General features: G+C 35.3%; 1 protein-coding gene across 1 annotated transcript; it reads right to left on the bottom strand.

Moving 5' to 3' along the window:
• Window positions 1-15,782: 15,782 nt before the first annotated feature.
• LOC145142562 (protein FAR1-RELATED SEQUENCE 5-like) lies at window positions 15,783-18,093 on the bottom strand. Its single transcript, XM_079074778.1, has 5 exons — window positions 17,984-18,093; window positions 17,127-17,272; window positions 16,310-17,037; window positions 15,949-16,218; window positions 15,783-15,866 (listed from the first exon to the last, which is right to left on the bottom strand). The coding sequence occupies exons 1-5, from the start codon at window positions 18,091-18,093 to the stop codon at window positions 15,783-15,785; spliced, it is 1,338 nt and encodes a 445-aa protein (XP_078930904.1).
• Between the last annotated feature and the right edge of the window lie 6,681 nt (window positions 18,094-24,774).

Genomic DNA, 24,774 nt, shown 5'->3' with positions numbered 1-24,774 from the left:
ACTTAATTTTCTAAAAAGATATATTAAATAAACATATGACACATGCCTTGTTTATAAACATCTTAGAAAGTAGCAAACATAATCAAATTACATAAAGTTCTTACATTCTAAAATCATAACACATCATTTTTCTGCATACAACTACCATCTAGATTCAAAAACCCAAAACCCACATTTTCCCCTGTTTGTGTCATCGACTTCCTTGTTTCCTTCTAATTCTTGAAAAGATTCACTTGGTGCTTTGTGTACTCTAAAGCTTCATGAAGTTTGTGCACATCGATCCATATCTTGAAGTTGTCAAACATGTTGATTCTAGCTTCCCATACATTCAGATTTGGATTTTAAACAACCAACTTGTACAGAAGAGTACACAGATAACTGTTGGTTGCCATGTTCAAAGTATTTGGGAAGTAGATCGAAACAGTTTTAACAAAATGTTCAATATAAATTTCTTGAACACAAAACAACCCATCATTTTTCACCTTTTCCACAAAATCAGAAATATCAAGAACATATTGAAGTTTGTTTAACCCAACATCTAAAGGAGCATAAGTAACCAACGAGTAGCAGAATGTGTTGTGGAATTCGTAACCTAAAGAGGAGATTATTTTCTGGAAGATCTGAATAGAGAAATTGTTTATGTTGCAAAAGTCAACATAGTCAATAATACCTCCTTCGTAAGACATGTTTGGATTGTTGGAAAAATGTCCTCCATGATAGATTTTCATTGAGAAGTAACATTTGTTTTCAGTTCCTGATTAAATAAGAATAAAAATTAGATAAACATAAATATCATATGATATAAAGAAAAAGAACCATACCATACAGCTCTTCTGGAAGTATATACTTTGATGAATCTCGGAAATCTAGTTTTCACCATTAAAATCCATCGAATGCAAATCTTATAACTCTTTAGTTTTTTTTTATAACGGAAGAAGATGTGGGGCTGTTGGATATATAAGAAGTAATTGTAATCAAAAGAAATAATTGTAGTTTTTAAATATTGTTTTGGGTTGTCAATCACATTTATTGTTTCTGATATTGGCGGTTATGGAGGCTTAGATAATACTTTTACTTTATATTAGATAATCATTAGAATCTTTCAAATAGAAGATATTATCTTATTTTCAATGACTCTTTTTATGTTATCTCTAATAATGGCGGTTATATTTTGCAATTTGCATCATACTATCTATATATTCAATGCAATGTATAATGTTGGAAATATAATCAGTAATAAATATATTTTGGTATCCTTCAATTGTTATATTATATTCTAATTACAATGACAATGTTTATATTATAACTAACCATATATATTTTTCTTATTAATAATTTTATTAATTAATTTATTAAAATATAGTATTTTAAAATTATTTGTATTGATGAATATATTATTATTCGGAAGAAGGGCTTTTTTGTCCATTTTTCTCCTGCACTAATCTTTTATATTTTGCGTAAATCCTTTTAAAAGTGAAATAAGCAATGTAGTATTATAAAAGGACCAAATCATCAATTTAATATAAAATTAATAAAATAAGTGAAATTAAGAAAATTTGCCCTTTTTTTTAATCAGAAATTTATGATATTCGAATATTTAGGTTTTTTAATTTTTTTCAATTTATTTTTATTCATTTTTTATTTTGTATTTTTTTTGTCCTTTTGATATCAAATTAATAGATTACCTTTAAAAAGTGTAATTTCCTCCATTTTGCCCCTGCATCACTTTTTTATTCATTTTTGTTTATTTTGTAATATTTTTTTTGTCTGTTTGACAGTGAATGAGTACAATACTTGTATTAAGGTCATTTTGGTCCATTTTTATTCATTTTTGTTTATTTTGTATTTTTTTTTGTCCTTTTGAAATCAAATTAATAGATTACCTTTAAAAAGTGTAATTTCCTCCATTTTGCCCCTGCATCACTTTTTTATTCATTTTTGTTTATTTTGTATATTTTTTTTGTCCGTTTGATAGTGAATGAGTACAATACTTGTATTAAGGGCATTTTGTTCCATTTTGCAACTGCATTGTATTTTTATATTGGATAATGATCTTTTTTTACAACATAAAGGTATAAAAATTTCAAGTTTGGACATATTGCTCCTACATTAAATCCTTAAAAATGAAGTTCCAAAATTTTATCTATCTATAGGTTATACATCACAACACACATGTTAAACCTTTTATTTTATTATACAAAGCTTTTTTTTTTCAGATTTTGTTTTTGATAAGAAAACATTATATATTTTCATTGAAGGGCATAATTGTCCTTTTGTAACAGAAACATCATTTTGATAGCATAATAATCAAACATTGTAACACATTCAAATATATGAAACTAAAATTGTATGATTAAACAAATATCTGCAAAGATTTACCATAAGTTTACATAAGAAAATCATAATATAAAGTTTTATACTGATGTTTTTTCAAAGGCATAAGAAATTTGGATGGATTGATGGGGCAGTTTCTTTTATCATGATTGACAAATTCATTACATCCTGTGCATTTTCGTTTAACCTTAAGAGATTTTGCAATTGCTTTTTCTGCAGAGCTTTGCATTCTTTTTCTCTTTCCGGAACCTCTAGTTCTTATCCCGTTAGGTGCCTCAATGTCAATTTCATTTGGAATGTGGAGTCCAACAACATTTTCAACAATTTCTCTTATTGGATTTGTATTTGGTTTAGTCACAACATTCTTTTCACACTCAATGCTTAATGTCTTCAAACTTTGTACCAGTTCTTGTAATTTCCCAAGATCATGAGCCACCGAATCGACACCTTTCTCATACAAATATGACGCCTCATGCAAAAGATTTGAAGTTTCAGTGTTGCCCACTCCCCATCTATGCAATATCTTTTGATAAGAAACATCCACAATGTTTTTTCTCCATCGATCAAGAATGTATTTTTCCGGTATTTTGAAAATGTCATTGTCTAAGAGAACTCTAAAACAATGACAACAAAGAATTCCATAAAACTGAAAATGCTTACATGAACATTGTATGGTCATATCTCCTTCATTAAAAAACACCTGCAATATTATTCTTATTTTATCAATTTTCATTTATAATAAAAATTTTAAAAAATAGAAATAGAAAATAAATATAATGTTAAATAATTTTAAACCTTGAAATGGGGCCTTTCTCCAGTTTTGTGGTTCTTGTAAACTATTGTGCATTCTTGAGTTTCATTCACAATTAAGGATGTCTTTTGGAAACATAAAGTGAATGCTTTTTTGATCTCCTTTTGTACTTTAATGAATGCCTCTCTAGTATAAATAGTGGATGCATGGTTTTTGTCACAACTAGGAATTTTGACACCTTGTAACAACAACAATGATAACATTTGTGAACAAAAAAATATGAAAGCATGTATGATGCTTATTCAATAACAACAAAACTTCCATCAAACACTTTATACAAGCACTGCAAATAGTCAACAAAGAATTGGAAACCCTAGAAATCCCGGTTTAAGTCCATTTTGGACTAGGATTTTCTTATTGGGCCTAATGGACCAATAAGCTTCCAATTTGACTATTTTGGACTTAGAACTCTTAAATTGGGCCCTAATTGGACCCATATACATGAAAACTTAATATTTTGGGCCTTATAAGCCTAAAATGAACTAGGTTATCTTTAATGGGCCTTATTGGGCCATAACAAATCTAATTAGCCCTAATGGGCCATAAAACTCATCCTTGATTTATCTTGAGCCGAGAACCCTCTCCAAAGACCAATTGGACCAAAAGTCATCTAATTGGGCCATAATATGGGCTTAAGCACAAAAAGCCCAATTTCTTTTCTTTCTTCTCCATCTCTCGGCCCAACCACAACACATGGGAAAAAAGAGTTGACTTTTCTACATACCACCTCACAATTATACATGGGATATCCATGCAACTATCCTATACTTCCAAGCACCTATTACTTCACACTCTCTCTTCTCCTCTCTCTCTTTTCTTCTGCGACCGAGAACACAAAGGGAAAGACACACACACACACAATTCACTCAAACACTCTCAATTCTTCTTCCAAAAATTTCGAGATTTAAGAGCTTTCAAGTAGGATTCTCCCTAAGAGTCATCATCTAAGAACACATCTAAGCCAAAGATCATCCAAGAAAGCTTCCTAGGCCGAGAATAGCATCAAACTTCTTCCATTCTTCTTCAAAACCGAACCCACAAACTCAAGGTGAGTTCATACCCCTCTCTTTTCGGTTTTCACAAGTTTTATGGGGGAGAATACAAGTAAAATGTGTAGATCTAAGTGTATGTGTATGTTATGTATGATTTTATGCATGTATGTGTGATTTTATGTGTTTTGTGGTAAATATGTAACCAAAAAGGGAAGAAATCTCGAGATCTATGCCTTAAGAAGGAAAATAAACATGATCTAAGTTATATTACACTAAAAAAAGTCAAGAACATTACCCTCTAAGATTTTGATAAACACATTTCAACATAAAACCCATTTTTGGACTTATTTTGTCAAATAAACAAAAGTTGGGTTAAACTTGTCACTCACGGTTTTCTCAAGGATTAAAAGAGTCTAAACAGTAAAAATAAGTGTTTTTATGAATATCATACTCTTTTAAAGGTTAGAAATGAAATTTATGGCTTAATGTGACAAATCTTAGGCTTTTCGGCCCAATGGGTCAAAATTTGCGAAAAACCACATTTTCAAGGGACTGAATGGTAAATTTCACAAGAATGGAGGTAAAAAGTGTAAACAAAACCAATTCAGGGGTTAAAATGCTTTTCTTTTCCAAAAAGGATCAAAAATGTAAAGTTTTTGGATTTTGGGCCAAAATTGTAAAAATTGCAAAAAGTTTGGGCTTTAACCGACAAACACTTTTCTGGAAGGGCTGAAACTGCCAAAGAATAAGTTTTGGGCTAAAAATATCACTTGAACAAGTCTATGGGTCAAATGTGTCAAGAAAATGGTTTAAGGGCAAAAATGTCTTTTTTTTTATATAAGGGACTAAAATTGTCATTTTTATTAAAGAAAGGCTGAAAAGGTCAAACCAATATTCTTAAGTCAATTATTTTATTTTTAGAATATTGAGTCAAAAACACTAAACTACGACTTACAAAAATTGAAAGAGGAATATACGTATAAATCCAAATGTCGTTACAAACAAATCGACCGGTCTCGAGTCGATACAAAAACAACAATCGTTAATTCGAACCTTCCAACAATTATACAATACCTAAAACAAGTAAACATTCAAAACTTCGGGCTTGAAAGTTCCAATCATGCATGTTGGGCCTTTGTGATCCATTAACATGATTTTTAGGCCCAAGGGTTAATAATAATAAATGTTATTGGGCCTTCTATGACCCAATTTCATATTAAATGGACTCTCAATGGCTTTTAAGTGCTATTGGGCCTTAGTGGCCCATTAGCATTGCTAGTAAGGTCCAAGTGAATCAAATGCGAAATGGGCCAACGTGTCCTTCGTATACCCAACAGCCTAAAATAACTCACGAAAGTAGCAGGACTTGTATTCCTCTTCTCCTCGTTTGTTAGGCTTATGTGTAATCAAAGTAAACAATTCAGGTCGTTAATCAATAGTAATCAATGTTGTTTGGATTAGGTGAGTAATAACAGGCAACACCTCTAAGGGTCGTTCGTAGTCTGTAGTTATAATCAAAGTCTCCTGGAAGGAGAGCGGGAATTTGTGTATAGATCTATACGGGGGTGACTCCCCCACACCCAGCTGTTCGCTACAGTTAGACTCGGCCAGTCTAGGGTGACAAAATCTTAAGATCAATCCCAGCGTACATTAGGATGCCAAGACAGACGAACTAGTCATTATTATGCATGGTTATAACGACTCACATAAATTAATTAATCCAATACCATCCGAGTAATCAAGGAAGAGTAATCAAAATCATGCGCTGTGGCGGTATAGCAATTTGAAAAACAATTATATTTATGTATTCGGAAAACATCGGGTTTTTCGAGGAAATCAACACCACTCGCTTGTATTTTCTATAACTATAATACAAAACTCCCTTTTATACACGTTTTGAAATCATTCATGCATCAACTTATGGATCTTCACACTTTGGTAAACAATTGTCTTTACAGAAAATATCGGATTTTCTGGGTTTTACAAACTACACAAATCATTTTATCACAACCCTGCTTATGAACTCACCAACATTTCATATGTTGACGTTTTTCAAAATAACTTGTATTCTCAGGTAACAGGTAAGCTGAAGGGTAATATCAAGTATGTTAGGATGTTATGTTTTGAAAACTCTTAAACGATTTATGTTATGGATGTGTAATATTTAAAACAATGTACTGGATGTGAACAATACCAGTTGTAATATATTGATGCATGGTGATGTTTATGTTACGATTCATGTATATTCATTGTGATGATAATCAATTTAAGTCACGCGAGCCCTCGGACGTTTCCGCCGTTTGGTTTCGGGGGTGTGAGAGGTTGGTATCAGAGCTCTGTTTATAGTGAACTGGCATATCTAACCACACATTGATATGCAACTATAAACCAAAAAGGGACTAAAACAACTCTGAACAAAACAAATAAAACACAACGATAAAATATCTTTACTTGTGTGATATAGGAAAAAGAACATAATACCAAATCAAATAAGATAACACCGACATCTCGGTTAAGTCGGGACTGTTCATGGTTGTAGTAAGGGGTGAATGTAGCATGATCAACTACATTTTCTCCAAGGTACAACTATCACATGCTCCGGGAAAACCTCGATGGTCAGTAAACCTAAAAACGTACCCCTTTGTTACCAAGAAAAGAACATCAACTCAAATTACCTAATAACTAAAACATATTAGGAGTAATAATAGTTTATTCATATACCTCCTCTCAGTCACCATGGAAGGAGAGCACCAGGGTATTCAGTTTCATCAGGTCCTAGTAGCCCACGGAATGATCGAGGATGAGCCTGAGGGAGATCAGGGAGGAGCACACGGTGTAGGACCCGACGAGTACACGGACACAAATTACGAGTTTGATGGTACCGACGACGACATGGATGAAGAACAAGACTCAGGCAAGGATTCTGCCACACCACCCATCATCGAGATGCAGCAGGACCACCCCGCCGCACCAAGGAATCCCGCGAGAGAAAATCGCACTCCGAAAGTTGAGATTGCTGCTCTGCGGCAACAGCTATTCGACATGGAAGCATGAGCGGTGCAAGCTGGGCAGGAAAGAGATGAAGTCATTGGAGAAATGACTGAGATGGCCCAGTTGTTGGCACAACACTTCGGTATATGACCTTACTACCGCTGGCGAGCGCTCCTTAGAATGTTAGGACTAGTCATACCTATCTTTAGTATTATGCTTACATGATCTATGCTATGTACCATCGACTCTATGTTTAAGTGATTACACTACTCATAGAGCCGTTACGCTGCCGAACTTGCACCACTTATGTATGCTCTTACGAGCAAATTTTCATATATCAAAGTACGAATATTATTAATGAAAGATTTTATTGTGTTTTATTATGATGTTCTGATCTGCTATGTGTTATGTATCCATGATTGTATGCTGATTAGTGAAACCACTTAAGTACATGCAATACACCTAGTTTATAGGACCACAAACTCACAAGAATCATAGGCACTCAATATCTTTCCGTTCAATGACAGAAAGATGCCCCAACGACCAACCCGTGGAAACCCTGGATCAACCACACCCGAAGTCAACTCATCTGCATTCCAAGCAGCTATGTCTGCTGCGGTTACTGTGGCCATGGCGCAAATCCACCAAGGGAACAATGGTGGAGTCAATGGACAAGGGGCTGGAAGCTCGAACAACGGAATAAATCAAGGACCTACCAAGACATGCTCCTACAAGGACTTCACCAACGCCAAGCCACGAACCTTTAATGGCACGGGTGGAATGATAACCCTAAAGAGATGGATGGAAAAGGTGGAATCAGTATTTGAGATATGTGAATGCCCCGATGAGGTGAAAGTGAAGTTTGCCGCATGCACATTTGTTGACCAGGCTCTCACCTGGTGGAATGGACATGTAGAGGCCATGACTCTCCCCGTAGCCAACGCTATGTCGTGGACGGAGTTGAAAGAAATGCTGATGGCTGAGTATTGCCCACGAGGCGAAATTCAGAAAATGGAGCAAGAGCTGTGGAATCTCACCATCCGAAATGCTGATATATATGCATACATATCAAGGTTTAGCGAGCTATCATTGTTGTGCCCTGGCATGATTACGTTAGAGGGAAAGAAAATCGAACGATTCATCTGGGGATTAACCTCCCCAATTCAAGGAAATGTAATTGCTGCAAATCCTGAAACCTTGACACTGCCAAGAGTTTGGCCAAGAAACTATACGACCGCAACAACAAGAAGGGCGAGAAGCCAGCGGAAACTGAAGGAAAGAAGGAGAGTGACAACAAGAAGGGAAAGAACAACAAGAGAAAAGGGCGACAAGGCTCAGAGTCGTCAAAGAAGCAACAAACAGTGACAGTCAACGCTGCAACCACCCAAGTACCCTCCACACCACATGCTCCAGTCTCAGCTAACCCAAGTGCCCCTAGGCAGTATTCTGGGAATCTCCCAAAGTGCAACAAGTGCAGTCTCCATCATAATGGTGAATGCAGGGAGATGCATTGCACCAGTTGCAATCGGAAGGGTCACACGGCAAGGTATTGTAGGACATATCCTCCCCATAACCAACAACAAGGAAACAACAACAACAACAACACCCACAACAACGACAATAATGCAGGATCAAGCCCCACCTGCTATGAATGTGGAAAGACTGGGCATATCCATCGAAACCGCCCCAACATCAACAACCCTGGGAATGGAGGAACAGGAAGGGTGCTAGCTATGGGTCAGGGAGAAGCGGTTCAGGATCCCGCTGTTGTTACCGGTACGTTTCTCCTAAACCACACTTATGCATGCATCCTATTTGATACCGGAGCAGAACGAAGTTTTGTGAGTAATAAATTCAAGCGTTTGTTAAAACAACAACCCCAGAAGCTTAATGAAACCTTTACGGTGGAAATGGCTAATGGGAAAACAGAATCCACTGGGGAAATCTACATCGAATGTACCCTGGCCTTAAATCATCACGTCTTTCAAATAAACTTAATGCCTGTTTCCATTAGGAGTTTTGATGTGATTATTGGCATGGACTGGTTAAGCCCCCACCATGCTGAAATTATGTGTCACGAGAAGGCCGTTCGCCTTCATCTCCCAAATCACGAAACCCTAGTTATATACGGAGACAAACCCAGCACGAACCTTCGTCTTATCTCGTGCATTAAGGCACAGAAGTATCTACGAAAGAAGGACTTGACGTTTCTAGCTCATATAGTAGATAAGTCCAAAGAAGAGATCAATATTCGAAACATCCCTGTGGCTTGCGATTTACCGGATGTCTTTCCAGAGGATCTTCCGGGGATACCCCTAGAAAGACAAGTCGAGTTCCGAATTGATCTAGTTCCAGGAGCTACTCCCATCGCCAAATCAACCTACAGATTGGCTCCTGCGGAGATGCAAGAGTTGTCCAGTCAACTCAGCGAACTTTTAGACAAAGGATTCATCCGACCCAGTTTCTCACCTTGGGGAGCTCCAATTCTCTTTGTTAAGAAGAAAGACGGTACCTTCAGGATGTGTATTGACTATAGGGAACTTAATAAGCTTACTATCAAAAACAGATATCCGCTTCCGCGAATCGATGATCTATTTGACCAGCTCCAAGGAGCAAGTTACTTCTCTAAGATAGATCTGCGATCCGGATACCACCAACTCAAAGTCCGGGAGGAGGATATCCCCAAAACCGCCTTCCGAACTCGTTATGGACATTATGAATTTGTCGTAATGCCCTTCGGTCTAACGAATTCCCCTGCCGCATTCATGGACCTAATGAATCGAATTTGCCGACCATTCCTCGATAACTTTGTCATCGTTTTCATCGACGATATCCTCGTCTATTCACGAAGCGAAGAAGAACACGGCCGACATCTCCGACAAATCCTAGAAACCCTGCGAACCGAAAAGTTATACGCAAAACTCTCTAAGTGCGAGTTTTGGCTCCGTAGTGTGAACTTTTTGGGTCATGTTGTTAGTCAGGAAGGGATACATGTGGATTCTTCCAAAGTCAAAGCCATCGAAGGATGGGCGATCCCAACAACACCCACCGAAATTCGTCAACTCTTAGGTCTCGCAGGCTACTACAGGAGATTCATTCAGAACTTCTCTAAAATAGCCAAGCCACTTACCTTGATTACACAAAAGGGCGTACCATTCGAATGGACAGACAAGCAAGAAGCTGCATTCCGAACTCTGAAGCAAGCACTCTGCAGTGCGCCGGTACTATCACTACCGGAAGGAACAGAAGACTTTGTAGTTTACTGTGATGCGTCGAATCAGGGTTTAGGCTGTGTGCTCATGCATCGTGGAAAGGTGATAGCTTATGCGTCCCGACAACTAAAGACACATGAGGTGAATTATACCACCCATGATCTGGAATTAGGAGCTGTGGTCTTCGCCCTGAAGATTTGGAGGCACTACCTTTATGGTACCAAGTGCACCATCTTCACCGATCACAAGAGTCTCCAGCACATTTTAAATCAAAAGGAGTTGAACATGAGGCAACGAAGATGGGTTAATTGCTGAACGATTATGAGTGCGAAATCAAGTACCACCCAGGTAAAGCTAACGTAGTAGCTGATGCCTTGAGTCGGAAGGATTACTCGAATCGTCGTTTGAAGACTCTCTCCATAACCATCCAATCCCACCTGACCTCTCAAATCAGAGCAACCCAGTCGGATGCCATGAAGGCAGAAAACAAAACAAGCGAAGCGTTACGCGGAATGGAGAAGAATTTCGAAGTGAAGGAAGACGGAGCATATTATTTCATGAACCACATTTGGGTCCCTAAACTTGGGGGATTCAGAGAAGTAGTCGTGAATGAAGCCCACAAGACGCGATACTCCATCCATCCGGGTTCAGATAAAATGTACTTGGATGTTAAGCAACATTATTGGTGGCCTAACATGAAGGCAGGGATTGCCACTTACGTTAGCAAGTGCCTCACATGTGCTAAAGTAAAGGTGGAATATCAAAAGCCCTCGGGATTACTACAGCAACCAGTAATTCCCGAGTGGAAATGGGAAAGGATTACCTTGGATTTTGTGACCAAACTACCCAAGTCGACTGATGGTTTGGATACCATATGGGTAATAGTTGACAGATTAACAAAATCCGCTCATTTCCTGCCAATAAAAGAATCATACAAAATGGAGCGCCTGACAAGGATTTATATCAAGGAAATCGTGAGACTCCACGGAGTGCCCATATCTATCATCTCAGATAGAGATAGTAGGTTTACTTCACGCTTTTGGCAATCGCTTCAAAAAGCTATGGGAACACAACTTGACATGAGCACTGCCTACCACCCACAAACGGATGGTCAAAGCGAGCGAACCATTCAAACGCTAGAAGATATGCTTCTCGCATGTGTGATAGACTTTGGAAAGTCGTGGGATATCCACTTGCCTTTGATCGAATTCTCGTACAATAATAGTTATCATTCAAGCATCAAAGTCGCTCCTTTCGAGGCATTGTACGGGCGTAAATGTAGATCACCGTTGTGTTGGGCTGAGGTAGGAGACACCCAGCTAGAAAGAGGGCAAAGGCCAGATAATGCATTAACGGGACCAGAAATCATACGCGAGATGACCGAGAAGATAATTCAGATCAGGGCCCGACTGCAATCATCACGAGACAGACAAAAGAGCTACGCCGATAAGCGGCGAAAGCCCTTGGAATTTAGAGTCGGGGATAGGGTGTTATTAAAAGTCTCTCCCTAGAAAGGGGTGATTCGTTTTGGGAAACGGGGAAAACTAAACCCTCGATACATTGGACCCTTCGAGATTCTTGCCCGAATCGGTCCAGTGGCTTATAGACTGCAGCTACCCCCTGAGCTCAGCAGTGTACACCCCGTGTTCCATGTTTCCAATTTGAAAAAGTGTTTATCCGACGAAACCCTCGTCATTCCACTTGAAGAAGTTGAAATCAACGATAATCTCCTGTTCATCGAGGAACCAGTCGAAATCATGGATAGGGAGGTGAAGCATACTAAACAAAGTCGCATTCCGATTGTGAAAGTTCGATGGAACGCAAGACGCGGACCAGAGTTCACATGGGAACGTGAAGACCAAATGAAGTAGAAGTACCCTCAGCTATTCTCGCATTCTCAAATCTAGCTTTCAAAAAAATTTCGGGACGAAATTCCCTCTAACGGGGGGATGATGTCACAACTAGGAATTTTGACACCTTGTAACAACAACAATGATAACATTTGTGAACAAAAAAATATGAAAGCATGTATGATGCTTATCCAATAACAACAAAACTTCCATCAAACACTTTATACAAGCACTGCAAATAGTCAAAGAATTGGAAACCCTAGAAATCCCGGTTTAAGTCCATTTTGGACTAGGATTTTCTTATTGGGCCTAATGGACCAATAAGCTTCCAATTTGACTATTTTGGACTTAGAACTCTTAAATGGGCCCTAATTGGACCCATATAAATGAAAACTTAATATTTTGGGCCTTATAAGCCTAAAATGAACTAGGTTATCTTTAATGGGCCTTATTGGGCCATAACAAATCTAATTAGCCCTAATGGGCCATAAAACTCATCCTTGATTTATCTTGAGCCGAGAACCCTCTCCAAAGACCAATTGGACCAAAAGTCATCTAATTGGGCCATAATATGGGCTTAAGCACAAAAAGGCCCAATTTCTTTTCTTTCTTCTCCATCTCTCGGCCTAACCACAACACATGGGAAAGAAGAGTTGACTTTTCTACATGCCACCTCACAATTATACATGGGATATCCATGCAACTATCTCATACTTCCAAGCACCTATCACTTCACAATCTCTCTTCTCCTCTCTTTTTTCTTCTTCGGTCGAGAACACAAAAGGAAAGACACACACACACAATTCACTCAAACACTCTCAAAGAACACTCTCACTTATTCTTCCAAAAACTTCGAGATTTAAGAGCTTTCAAGTAGGATTCTCCCTAAGAGTCATCATCTAAGAACACATCTAAGCCAAAGATCCTCCAAGAAAGCTTCCTAGGCTGAGAATAGCATCAAACTTCTTCCATTCTTCTTCAAAACCGAACCCACAAACTCAAGGTGAGTTCATACCCCTCTCTTTTCGGTTTTCACAAGTTTTATGGGGGAGAATACAAGTAAAATGTGTAGATCTATGTGTATGTGTATGCTATGTATGATTTTATGCATGTATGTGTGATTTTATGTGTTTTGTGGTAAATATGTAACCAAAAAGGGAAGAAATATCGAGATCTATGCCTTAAGAAGGAAAACAAACATGATCTAAGTTATATTACACTAAAACAAGTCAAGAACATTACCCTCTAAGATTTTGATAAACACATTTCAACATAAAACCCATTTTTGGGCTTATTTTGTCAAATAAACAAAAGTTGGGTTAAAACTTGTCACTCACGGTTTTCTCAAGGATTAAAAGAGTTTAAACAGTAAAAATAAGTGTTTTTATGAATATCATACTCTTTTAAAGGTTAGAAATGAAATTTATGGCTTAATGGGCCAAATCTTGGGCTTTTCGGCCCAGTGGGTCAAAATTTGCGAAAAACTACAGTTTCAAGGGACTGAATGGTAAATTTCACAAGACTGGAGGTAAAAAGTGTGAACAAAACCAATTCAGGGGTTAAAATGCTTTTCTTTTCCAAAAAGGATCAAAAATGTAAAGTTTTTGGATTTTGGGCCAAAATTGTAAAAATTGCAAAAAGTTTGGGCTTTAACCGACAAACACTTTTCTGGAAGGGCTGAAACTGCCAAAGAATAAGTTTTGAGCTAAAAATGTCACTTGAACAAGTCTATGGGTCAAATGTGTCAAGAAAATGGTTTAAGGGCAAAAATGTCTTTTTTTTATATAAGGGACTAAAATTGTCATTTTTATTAAAGAAAGGCTGAAAAGGTCAAACCAATATTCTTAAGTCAATTATTTTATTTTTAGAATATTGAGTCAAAAACACTAAACTACGACTTACAAAAATTGAAAGAGGAATATACGTAGAAATCCAAATGTCGTTACAAACAAATCGATCGGTCTCGAGTCGATACAAAAACAACAATCGTTCAATCCAACCTTCCAACAATTATACAATACCTAAAACAAGTAAACATTCAAAACTTCGGGCTTGAAAGTTCCAATCATGCTTGTTGGGCCTTTGTGATCCATTAACATGATTTTTGGGCCCAAGGGTTAATAATAATAAATGTTATTGGGCCTTCTATGACCCAATTTCATATTAAATGGACCCTCAATGGCTTTTAAGTGCTATTGGACCTTAGTGGCCCATTAGCATTGCTAGTAAGGTCCAAGTGAATCAAATGCGAAATGGGCCAACGTGTCCTTCGTATACCCAACAACCTAAAATAAATCACGAAAGTAGCAAGACTTGTATTCCTCCTCTCCTCGTTTGTTAGGCTTATGTGTAATCAAAGTAAACAAATTCAGGTCGTTAATCAATAGTAATCAATGTTGTTTGGATTAGGTGAGTAATAACGGGCAACACCTCTAAGGGTCGTTCGTAGTCTGTAGTTATAATCAAAGTCTCTTGGAAGGAGAGCGAGAATTTGTGTATAGATCTATACGGGGGTGACTCCCCCACACCTCAGCTGTTCGCTACAGTTAGACTCGGCCAGTCTAGGGTGACAAAATCTTAAGATCAATCCCAGCGTACATTAGGATGCCAAGACAGACAAACTAGTCATTATTATGCATGGTTATAACGACTCGCATAAATTAATTAATCCAATACCATCCGAGTAATCAAGGAAGAGTAATCAAAATCATTCACTGTGGCAGTATAGCAATTTGAAAAACAATTATATTTATGTATTCGGAAAACATCGGGTTTTTTGAGGAAATCAACACCACTCGCTTGTATTTTCTATAACTTTAATACAAAACTCCCTTTTATACACGTTTTGAAATCATTCATGCATCAACTTATGGATCTTCACACTTTGGTAAACAATTGTCTTTACAGAAAATATCGGATTTTCTGGGTTTTTACAAACTACACAAATCATTTTATCACAACCCTGCTTATGAACTCACCAACATTTCATATGTTGACGTTTTTCAAAATAACTTGTATTCTCAGGGGGCTGAAGGGTAATATCAAGTATGTTAGGATGTTATGTTTTGAAAACTCTTAAACGATTTATGTTATGGATGTGTAATATTTAAAACAATGTACTGGATGTGAACAGTATCAGTTGTAATGTATTGATGCATGGTGATGTTTATGTTACGATTCATGTATATTCATTGTGATGATAATCAATTTAAGTCACGCAAGCCCTCAGACGTTTCCGCCGTCTGGTTTCGGGGGTGTGACAGTTTTCAATCTTCAATGGATAATTTGCAGAAATCATATGAGGAGTACCATCTCTTGAAGCTATATCCAATCTTTTTTGTTCATGACGTTGCTTTGCAATAGCAGTGTCAAAGTTAAACATAAAATTCACAAGTAAATTGGATGGGCTAGAGAAAACATTGAAGAAAGAATTTGAACTTTCAGATCGTGATGTTGTCTTCATAAGACCACACATAGGAATATCTCTAAAGTAAGAAGGAATCCATTTGTCTCTCTTATTATACATGTCATCCAACCATTTATTTTCTCTCAATTTGAATTTGTCCAACATTAAGTTCCACTTACTCTCAAATTATGTTGGTTCAAGATGTATATTCCAAACAATTTTATGTAATTGTTTCTTGAAATCTGTATTTTCAACTATATCTGAACAAATCTGCAATTCCAATTATTAAGTTGTTAGTATATAATGTTAAATTTGAAAATTCTATTAACTACATAGTTAATAAGTAAATTACTTTGGCAGGTATTTTGCTCATGATGTGCCACATACATAACATGTGTCTACATCCCTGAAACTCTTTTGAAATGGACGTACATAAAGCCGGATCCATATCAGACAAAATCATGGAAGGAATTTTTCCATGTGCTTTAAGAAAAGCTCTTAACAACCATGTATATGACTCTATTGTTTCATCCGATAAGAGTCCAACTCCAACATTGATTGTCTTGTCATGGTTGTTAATGGCAGTGAAAGGATCAAAAATCATATTATACTTGTAAAGTATCTTATATCATATAACTTAATTTTTAATATAAATATAAATATTATATTGAAATGTACCTGTTGGTTCTGTAAGTTGCATCCATTGAAATCACATTAGAAAACTTAGAGTAATTTTCTTTAGCAGTTTCATCTGCCCAAAACATAGCATTTAGTACTTTATCATCTAGCTTATATTCAAAGTGGAAATTTGGATAATTATCTCTTCGAATTTGCAACTGGTCCACAACACATTGAGCATCATTAGGTCCAACTATATTCATATAATCTCTCCAGAAATTTTTGTAATCAATCTTGGATGCAGTTACATTATCGTAGCCTCCATTTAGACTTGCTTGTAACTTGTGTGCTTTTGTAGCTCCAATGTTTAAAGTAGAAGCTTTCACAATAAGTTCTTGATCACAAATTGTCAGCTTATGGCTTTTACTACAAATGCTTTGTTGATCAAAATCATTAAGTGGATGATTATGTACTGCTTGAAATTTGTATACTGTAAAAGTATCACTTTTATGATCTCTGTGAAAACCTATCATTGCCATGCATCCTGTTACCTTATGATAACTTTTTCTTTCTTTCTTTTTCAGACCTCTTGATGTCAATGTGTCAATACTTTTTTTCCTTGGTTGACCATACTTGTTGCACCTTATATGTTTTTTTCGCAGAGTATAATCTCCATAATAAGTTGAAGTTCCCATTCTAATTCCAAAGCCAGCAGCTTTCCCATACTTACGGTACATTTCAATTGCTTCATTCAATGATGGAAAAGAATCTTTTTCCTTAGGAATCAATTCTTTTTCAACATTTGGATGATATAAATCGTCTCCTTAAGGATAAATTGGTTCTGTTTATATATGAAATTTGCAGTTATTCTAATAAAAATATATTAATTTAATATTAAGGTTGAATGCTTGCCTGAATAATATGTGATTAATGTTTCTGATTGATCACCTGAACAAATATTGTATGATTCTGATTCATCAATGCTGAAATCAATTGATGATTGTATTTCTTTTCCAGCAGTTGGAACATAAATATCGACTCCATCTCCATAAAAAAGTCTGTGAAAAAAAATTATGCAATGTTATTGAACATAAATATCGTATATGTTTGTATGTAATCATCAATATCTTCTTTAATTGAACATTGAATTAAAATAAGTATGCAGTTTTTTGTAATAAAACTCTTTATTAATGTTTGATATTAATTCACGGAAGATCAATTGAAGTTAAAACAGATTGAAAACTTGCCTGCATTCTGATCATTGAATACACTTCCTGAGTTTTCAATTGCTAAGTTTTGATAATCAGTTGTTGTCGATGTAAGAATATCTTCTTGAAAATTCATCTTTTTTCTTTCACTAAGATTTTTTTTAGAGTTTTTCGATTCATTAAGATTTGGTTAAATTGAATTCGCGAATCATGGAGATGTTGGTTAATAGCCTTATTAACGGTTATTATGTTTGCAGTTTATGATGAAGTAGTTATTAGTACGAATTCATAGAAAACATGCATTACAATATTTTGTAAGTGACATTTATACCCTTTATAATTTAATTTAATGATTTAATAATAATAATAAAGGTTAATGATGTGTCATTTTCTGATTGGTTCTTGTATTTTTGCATCTTTTTTGTATTTTTGCAATAACCTTCCCCTATATATATATATATATATATATATATATATATATATATATATATATATATAATTATTATATTATATTATATTACATATACAATTAACTCACAATCCTTATGAACAGTACCTTACCCCGTACTGTTCATCAGGTTATGTAATTCAACTGGGGTCACCACCTCAACTACGTACTGAATATCTTTAATCCTCATCTCCACCGCTTTAATCGAATGAACCTTCACCATCGCTCTTTAAACACCTCTCAAAACATGAATCCTCGTCGTTCGTTGATGCTTCCTCGATATTTAGATGTGCTCCACAAAGTTTTTTCTTATTTTCTAGGGTTTTTATACTACTACTGAGCACCATCGAAGCAACTCACCACCATCACAATAGTCATCGTTGTCTTCGTTCCATACCCGGACCGACAACGAGACCACCACTTTTCCCCACAAAGGAACCCTAAACCTTACTTCACAGAAGAAATTGACCAAGTTTGTTTTATCTTTTCGTCTCTCACCACGTTCCAACTTGATGTCATTGAAAAGCTTCACCAGTTTAAATCTGACTGACGATTGTAAGATAGCCATCACCACCACTGTCTTCTATTCACCGCTGATGTATTTCGTTCACATCCTCACCGCTTCTTACAACCAAATCTCCTTTCGTTGCTCTTCTAACGTTTGTTTCTTATTTGATTTTAAAATTTGAGGATGTTGCTGTTAATTTTAATAGGTTTGGATTAGGGTTAGCTTTAATTCGAGTGTCGATCAATTGTCTGATTTTTATAACACACACGTACTCTATTCTAATTTTCAGGGGTGTTTGGGATATCTTTTTTAGCCTTAAAGTCCTTTTTATAAAAAAAAATTTGTAAAAAGTTTTTTTTTTCTCAAAAGTAGATGTTTAAAATGTGTTTGGATGGAAAAAAACAAAAGTTGATTTTTAAAAGTCACAAAAGTCATGATTTTATGACTTTTAGAATCAACCTCTTTTCCCTTGCCCAAAAGTTGTTTTAAAAAGATCTTTTTAATTTTACAAACATCTTTTCAACTTTTTGGAAAAGTGAAAAGTCCAAAAGTTGTTTTTAAAGCAATCCTAAACATCATCTTCATCATGGATGATGACAGGACATCGATGTTGGTGTCCCTTAATCGGATTACCTTACACTTTATGTGGGATGAGGTTCGTGTGTGACATCCCGAAATTTTGGTCAAGGACTGTGAACGGTCAAGTTCATAGTAAGTCTATCGATAATTTGACTCATTGAGTTTTAGTGATTCTAATGTAAAATAAATGAGTTATTTCAACTATTATAAGATATCAGATGCTATCTTAATTCCAAATATGTAAACTAAAAAACAAATCAAACAGCTCAAAGTGCAACTTTAGTTAACGCGCCTAAAAAACTGAAATTTTGTATTAATCAGTTTTAAGCAATACAAACACTCTAGTTTCGTAGCACTTGCTTCCCTGATTTTGAGAATATAAAAAACGTCCAAAACGGAGTTCTTATGCAAAAGATACGATCGTGTTTAGATTCTCAAAATCAATATAATACTGTTTTCTTAAAAAAAAAACTGTCAACTCTGTTGAGGGACTTGCACACCTCAAATGGAAATTCCAAAAGCATTTTTGGACTCAGGTTATAGCCTAATATTTATTTTCATATTTGAAATATTTTTAATAAAAATATTTAAAATAAAAAATAAAAAAAATGAAAGATACGTTTTCAAGTTTATAAATCGCGAAACCCTAAACTATTGATTTCAACCTAATTTTAATTATTAGCAATACATTTTGGAAATAATAGTATATATCCAAATCCGGTTGACGTGGATTTTAACGACGATAGATAGTCCAACACTCAATAATTTCGTGAACTACATGTATGTATATTCAGGTATGGACTTGTGTCATAATCAATTATATGTTGTTGGTTAAATTTCCATAAATATACATTATATATGTGTGTATTTTAAATTTAAGAAACCAAGGTCTAATAAATTAATAAAGTTCACATTTCCTAATATATATATATATATATATATATATATATATATATATATATATATATATATATATGAGTTTAAATTTATACAATACACAAAATACATTTAGAAATGTATTATTTCCATATTTCACACAAATACACATACATATATGTATATACAATAGAAAAAACAATCAATAATACATTAAAGCTATTAGAAATACATTTACACCGAAAGAAAACACAAAATATATAAAAACAAACAAATTATATAAAAATCACAGCCAAAAAGCATGAGTTGCTTCCCGATATCAACATATCTATTTTTACATACAATTGACAGTACTACACTTAAACATTTCATAGTTCACACGAATGAGACATTAACTGCAAATGTACTCTAAAAACCTTCATTTTGGTTTGAAGCTCCCCTGCACTCTTTCTTTAGCCTTGTAATGAAACTTTCAACCAACACAACACACAAACAAAACTGAATCCCACACTCAAACTTTGATTCGCAATCAGCCAAGAATCAAACTCTTGTTCTTAAACTCGTTTCTACCTGCGGATAAGAAGAACTACAAAACGTTTTGTTTCTTTTCCTTTCCCTATCAAACATCAAAACCAAACAACTCAATGGATCACTATTTTCTTTATAGTTTGTTCCTACTAAATCAAAAAACAGAAAGAATATGAAGGAAGGAATTATCGGAGCAAAAGGTCCCTCATGTCTCTCTCGTTTTCACCCCTGTTGGACATCGAGCATAGCAAGCCAAATACTCTCTCCCATTTCTGTTCCTTTACCCCTTCCCTTCATCGATTTCCTGTCAAGAACCAAAATCAAATATCCCTCATTATATAGAAAATCAAAAGACAAACATCCATTGATTCTTAATCAAACGAACACATATGTAGTTTTGCCAAATCAAACAAGAACAAAAAGAAAAGAAGGAGCCTTTACGTGTTGATTGAATCGTTGCTGCCCAGCTTCCTCCATCACCGATTCCACCCACCTGCCGATTGCCACCACCCCATACGACTTACTGTCGCCTTACAACTCCCAACTTGCAACCACCATCGAACCACCCTTGTGTTTCAAGAAGATCGGACCAGAAGAAGAATGGAGCCGCCGGAACAGCCCTGGGCTGCCGGCCTCCCCTCCATCGCATGTGCTAGCGATCCACCAGCACCACCGAACCCTCGCTTCTGGCCTCTTTCCGATCGCAATCTCCTAACAACACCGAACACCTCCTCCTTCTTTGGTCTAGTCAAAACCCCGGAGACCATCTCGGTTTGCGAGTCGGGCGACGAGCCTCCGTGCTTCTCCCCCTTAATCAGACGAAGACGAGCACCGGAGAATCTTCCCCTTGGTCTCCTTTGCTGCCGACGACGGGAGATGAACGAAGGGTTGCTGCAAAGTGATTCCTCTATCCCCGCTGTGTTGGTTCATCGATTCGACTGCCTTGTTCATCTGTTCGTTCGTGACTTCCTATTGGGAGCATTCATATCCTTTAACCCGATCAAACTAAAGAAACTATTTTAAGTATGAATCTACTTATACAAAGGATACATTTTTGCTTTCAAGGTTTATTACAATCACAGTTATAGTATGGATTTACTTTATACAAAAGATACATTTTGGATTTCAAGGATTTATTACAAGCACAGTTATAATATGGATTTATTTATACAGAAATACATTTTGGGCTCTTAAAAACTCATTGCAAACACTGTTTTTAACTATCGTTTTATAAATGGATAAACTAGTGAAAACGTTTTGTATACGTGTTATGATTATTTTATCGTGAAATATCCGGTTCACACAACAAATATTATATTATACAAAGTTTTATGATTTTTATGTGACGTTGTATATTATAACAAGTATGTTATAAAATTTTGTACTATTTCAAGGATTCGAGCTATTACTATACATGTTCATTTATATGTTTAAGTACACAACGTTTATACATGTATATATGTTCATTAATTTTAAACATTCATTTATATAAAAGCGAGCACATTACATTTTTACATATATGTCAAACATGTTCGGCTTTTATAAACCCTATACAATGATATTCATTATGCCTAGTAACTTAATCACAATTAAGTTAGGGATGAGAGTTATTCACGAACTTACAAACTTTTTAGTTAAAGGCTTTTTAGTGAGATATTATTCAATAGCTGAGTTTAATCACTTAGCACCCCCACACTACTATAACTGTTAATCTTCGGAGCGAGATACATATGTATAGATCTATACGGGGTTGACATCCCCACCTGTGGTTGCTAGCTACAACCCTTGATTGATCAAACGAAGCAGGTGATAAGTGTCTACAATCGTTACTACAACGTCCAATGAAGCGTTGTAGGGGGGGTTTACTTTCAGTCAGGTAGCTCGGTTATAGGACTCACTATAAACATTAACTAGAATACCTCTCTTTTCCTCACTTAATCATGGTTTCAGTTGCCTTCAAAACTATTTTAAATATGGATTTACTTATACAAAGGATACATTTTGGCTTTCAAGGTTTATTACAATCAAAGTTACAGTATGGATTTACTTATACAAAAGATACATTGTGGCTTTCAAGGATTTATTACAAGCACAGTTATAATATGGATTTACTTATACATGAATACATTTTGGGCTCTTAAAGACTCATTGCAAACACTGTTTTTAACTACCGTTATATATACAAAGATAATACTTTTTAGACTTATTAAAAGTATTACTGCATTAGCAGAAAACCTATGACACCCACCAACCTTGTGTTGACTTTCAAAACTACATGTATTCTCAGGAAAACACTAAACAAGCATTCAAGACAGATTGGATTACAGGTGACCTAGTTTACTTACTGTTGTATTAAATGCCTATCTGTTAAGACAATTCATGTATTATTATTATTTGTAAAAAGCTTGTATTCAAATATCAAGATGGAACATGAATGCTATTTTGTTTATTGTTGTACTTGTGTTGTATATTCAATTTACTTGTGATCCATGAACTTAGTCGCACAACCCAACGTGTTCCGCCGCCTCGGCCGGGGGTGTGACATCGTGAATGTCTCATTTTATTGCAACTCAATTCATTTATTTCAATTTAGGAATTTTGTGTACTTAAATTTTCGTTCTTGGATCTTGGTGTATACATACGCTCCACCTTCTCTATTTGCTCCTAATATGTTTCTTGGTGTTATTCCCAATCTCACACTTCAATACCACCGTCGATTCGTGATTTTCAGGTAGGACCACTTTCACTTAATGGAGTTGTTGGAATGTATCATATTGTACATCAGAAAACTGTTAGGATGAACTCAGGTTACTATTTTTTGTTTTTAATTTTTTCTTATTTGATTTTTTTGGGTTAATACATATGTGTTTACTTAATTTTTTAAAATTTTCAGTTAATACGTATGTGTTTTGCTTCCTCCTTCAAAGTCTTTTCAGATGTAATTAATTAATGGAGGAATCATCAAAGTGTTATGTGTACCTTTGACTGAAAAATCTTTTTCAATGCCCTCAAAAAATGTGAAATTTTAAGTGGAGAAATCAAATTTTGGCCCAAGGGTTTGCCTTTCTTGAATATATATTGACTTAAAACCCTTCCAGAAATGAAGAATCAACATATCAATGGTTAATCCTCCAATCTTAATTTCTGTCATTTTTATGTGCCCTTCTTATGTGCCAATTGTGTTGATTGTATCATAAGAAACAAGTGTTTATATGTATGGAAAGTAATCTCCGTACTCTTGGAATTTTTTTTGCTGATGAAATTTTGAAGAACAAATCACACTATATGCTTTGGTTATTCCATTAAGTAGACCTTATTATTTTTTGTTTTATTTTTGCATAATAAGGTCATTGGTTGATGGTATCTCTTCATGTGTTACATGTATTGCCTTATCGACTTATTTTATTTTGTTTCTGTTATTTGTAGAAAGGATAATAATGGCTATATGAAGTTATTTGTGAAGCTGTATAAGGATTTTTCTGGGTTTCGGTAAGTGTCTCTTGAGTTTTGGCTTATATTTGTCATTTAATTCTTGAGTCAAAAGCTCAAGCTCACCTGATTACAATATTTTATGTATATATATATATATATATATATATATATATATATATATATATATATATATATATATATATATATCCTTTTTCTAACTTTGTATATAAATTCAGACAAACAAGGACACCAAAGATAATCAATAATGCAAAGGGTCATTTAGGACCAACATGGATTTTTGTATCAACTAGGTGAGAAGCAACTTCTATTCTAACTCTTTCATGTTTATTTATTAAAATTACATTCCTTTGTAACTTAAAAGTATAGTTTTAATTGATGATCACAAAACATTTTGTTCCAGGCCACTTATAGCAAGGTAAAAAAGGAATGCTACTTATAGCAAGGTAAAAAAGCCATTTTATAAATAAGAAGACATTTTGGCAAGGTAAAAGTTGGCAAATATGACCATCATTTTAAAAATCATGAGAAATGCACGCCTTGAGGTGAAGCGGATGATGATCAAACTAGAGGCGTCGCCTCTGTGGTAGGATTTGATACGTATGCCTCGTACTAGTGAAGCGTAGAGGAATCGGTTGAGGCGGTGCGTTTTTCAGAAGCGTATGCCTTCGACTTTTTTTTTTTTTTTTTTTTTTTTGACTTTTTGACGTCGACTTCTTTTTACCTTTGTTTTATTCACCGGTTTTATAATAAAATTTAAAACCCGTTTCATATATTGAACAAGTCCACTCATTCGCTCACTCTAAAACGTCGCTCCTCTCTTCTTCTCAAAATTGCATCCCACCTGGTTCTGCTCTGGTCGAAGGTCTGCATTCTTCTATCGAAAGCATTTTGTAATTATTATTATTATTATTTTGTTAAGCAAATGATCTCTTTGGTACTCATAATTATTACATTGAAAGT

The sequence above is a fragment of the Lactuca virosa genome, unplaced genomic scaffold, assembly GCF_052849685.1.
Source record: "Lactuca virosa cultivar CGN04683 unplaced genomic scaffold, Lactuca_virosa_CGN04683_v6 scaffold_22, whole genome shotgun sequence".
NCBI classification, from domain to species: Eukaryota; Viridiplantae; Streptophyta; class Magnoliopsida; order Asterales; family Asteraceae; genus Lactuca; species Lactuca virosa.
Note: the sequence above shows the minus strand (reverse complement) of the source record. Positions and strands in the feature narration are given on the sequence as shown.

Coding starts and splice junctions, on each gene's coding strand:
- LOC145142562 (XM_079074778.1), bottom strand. CDS start 18,093: ATGGTGAAGGTTCATTCGATTAAAGCGGTGGAGATGAGGATTAAAGAT. Junction 17,273..17,983: donor AACCTGATGAACAGTACGGG/GTAAGGTACTGT, acceptor TTTTTTTCACAG/ACTTTTTTATGGAGATGGAG. Junction 16,219..16,309: donor ATTACTCTAAGTTTTCTAAT/GTGATTTCAATG, acceptor ATATGATATAAG/ATACTTTACAAGTATAATAT.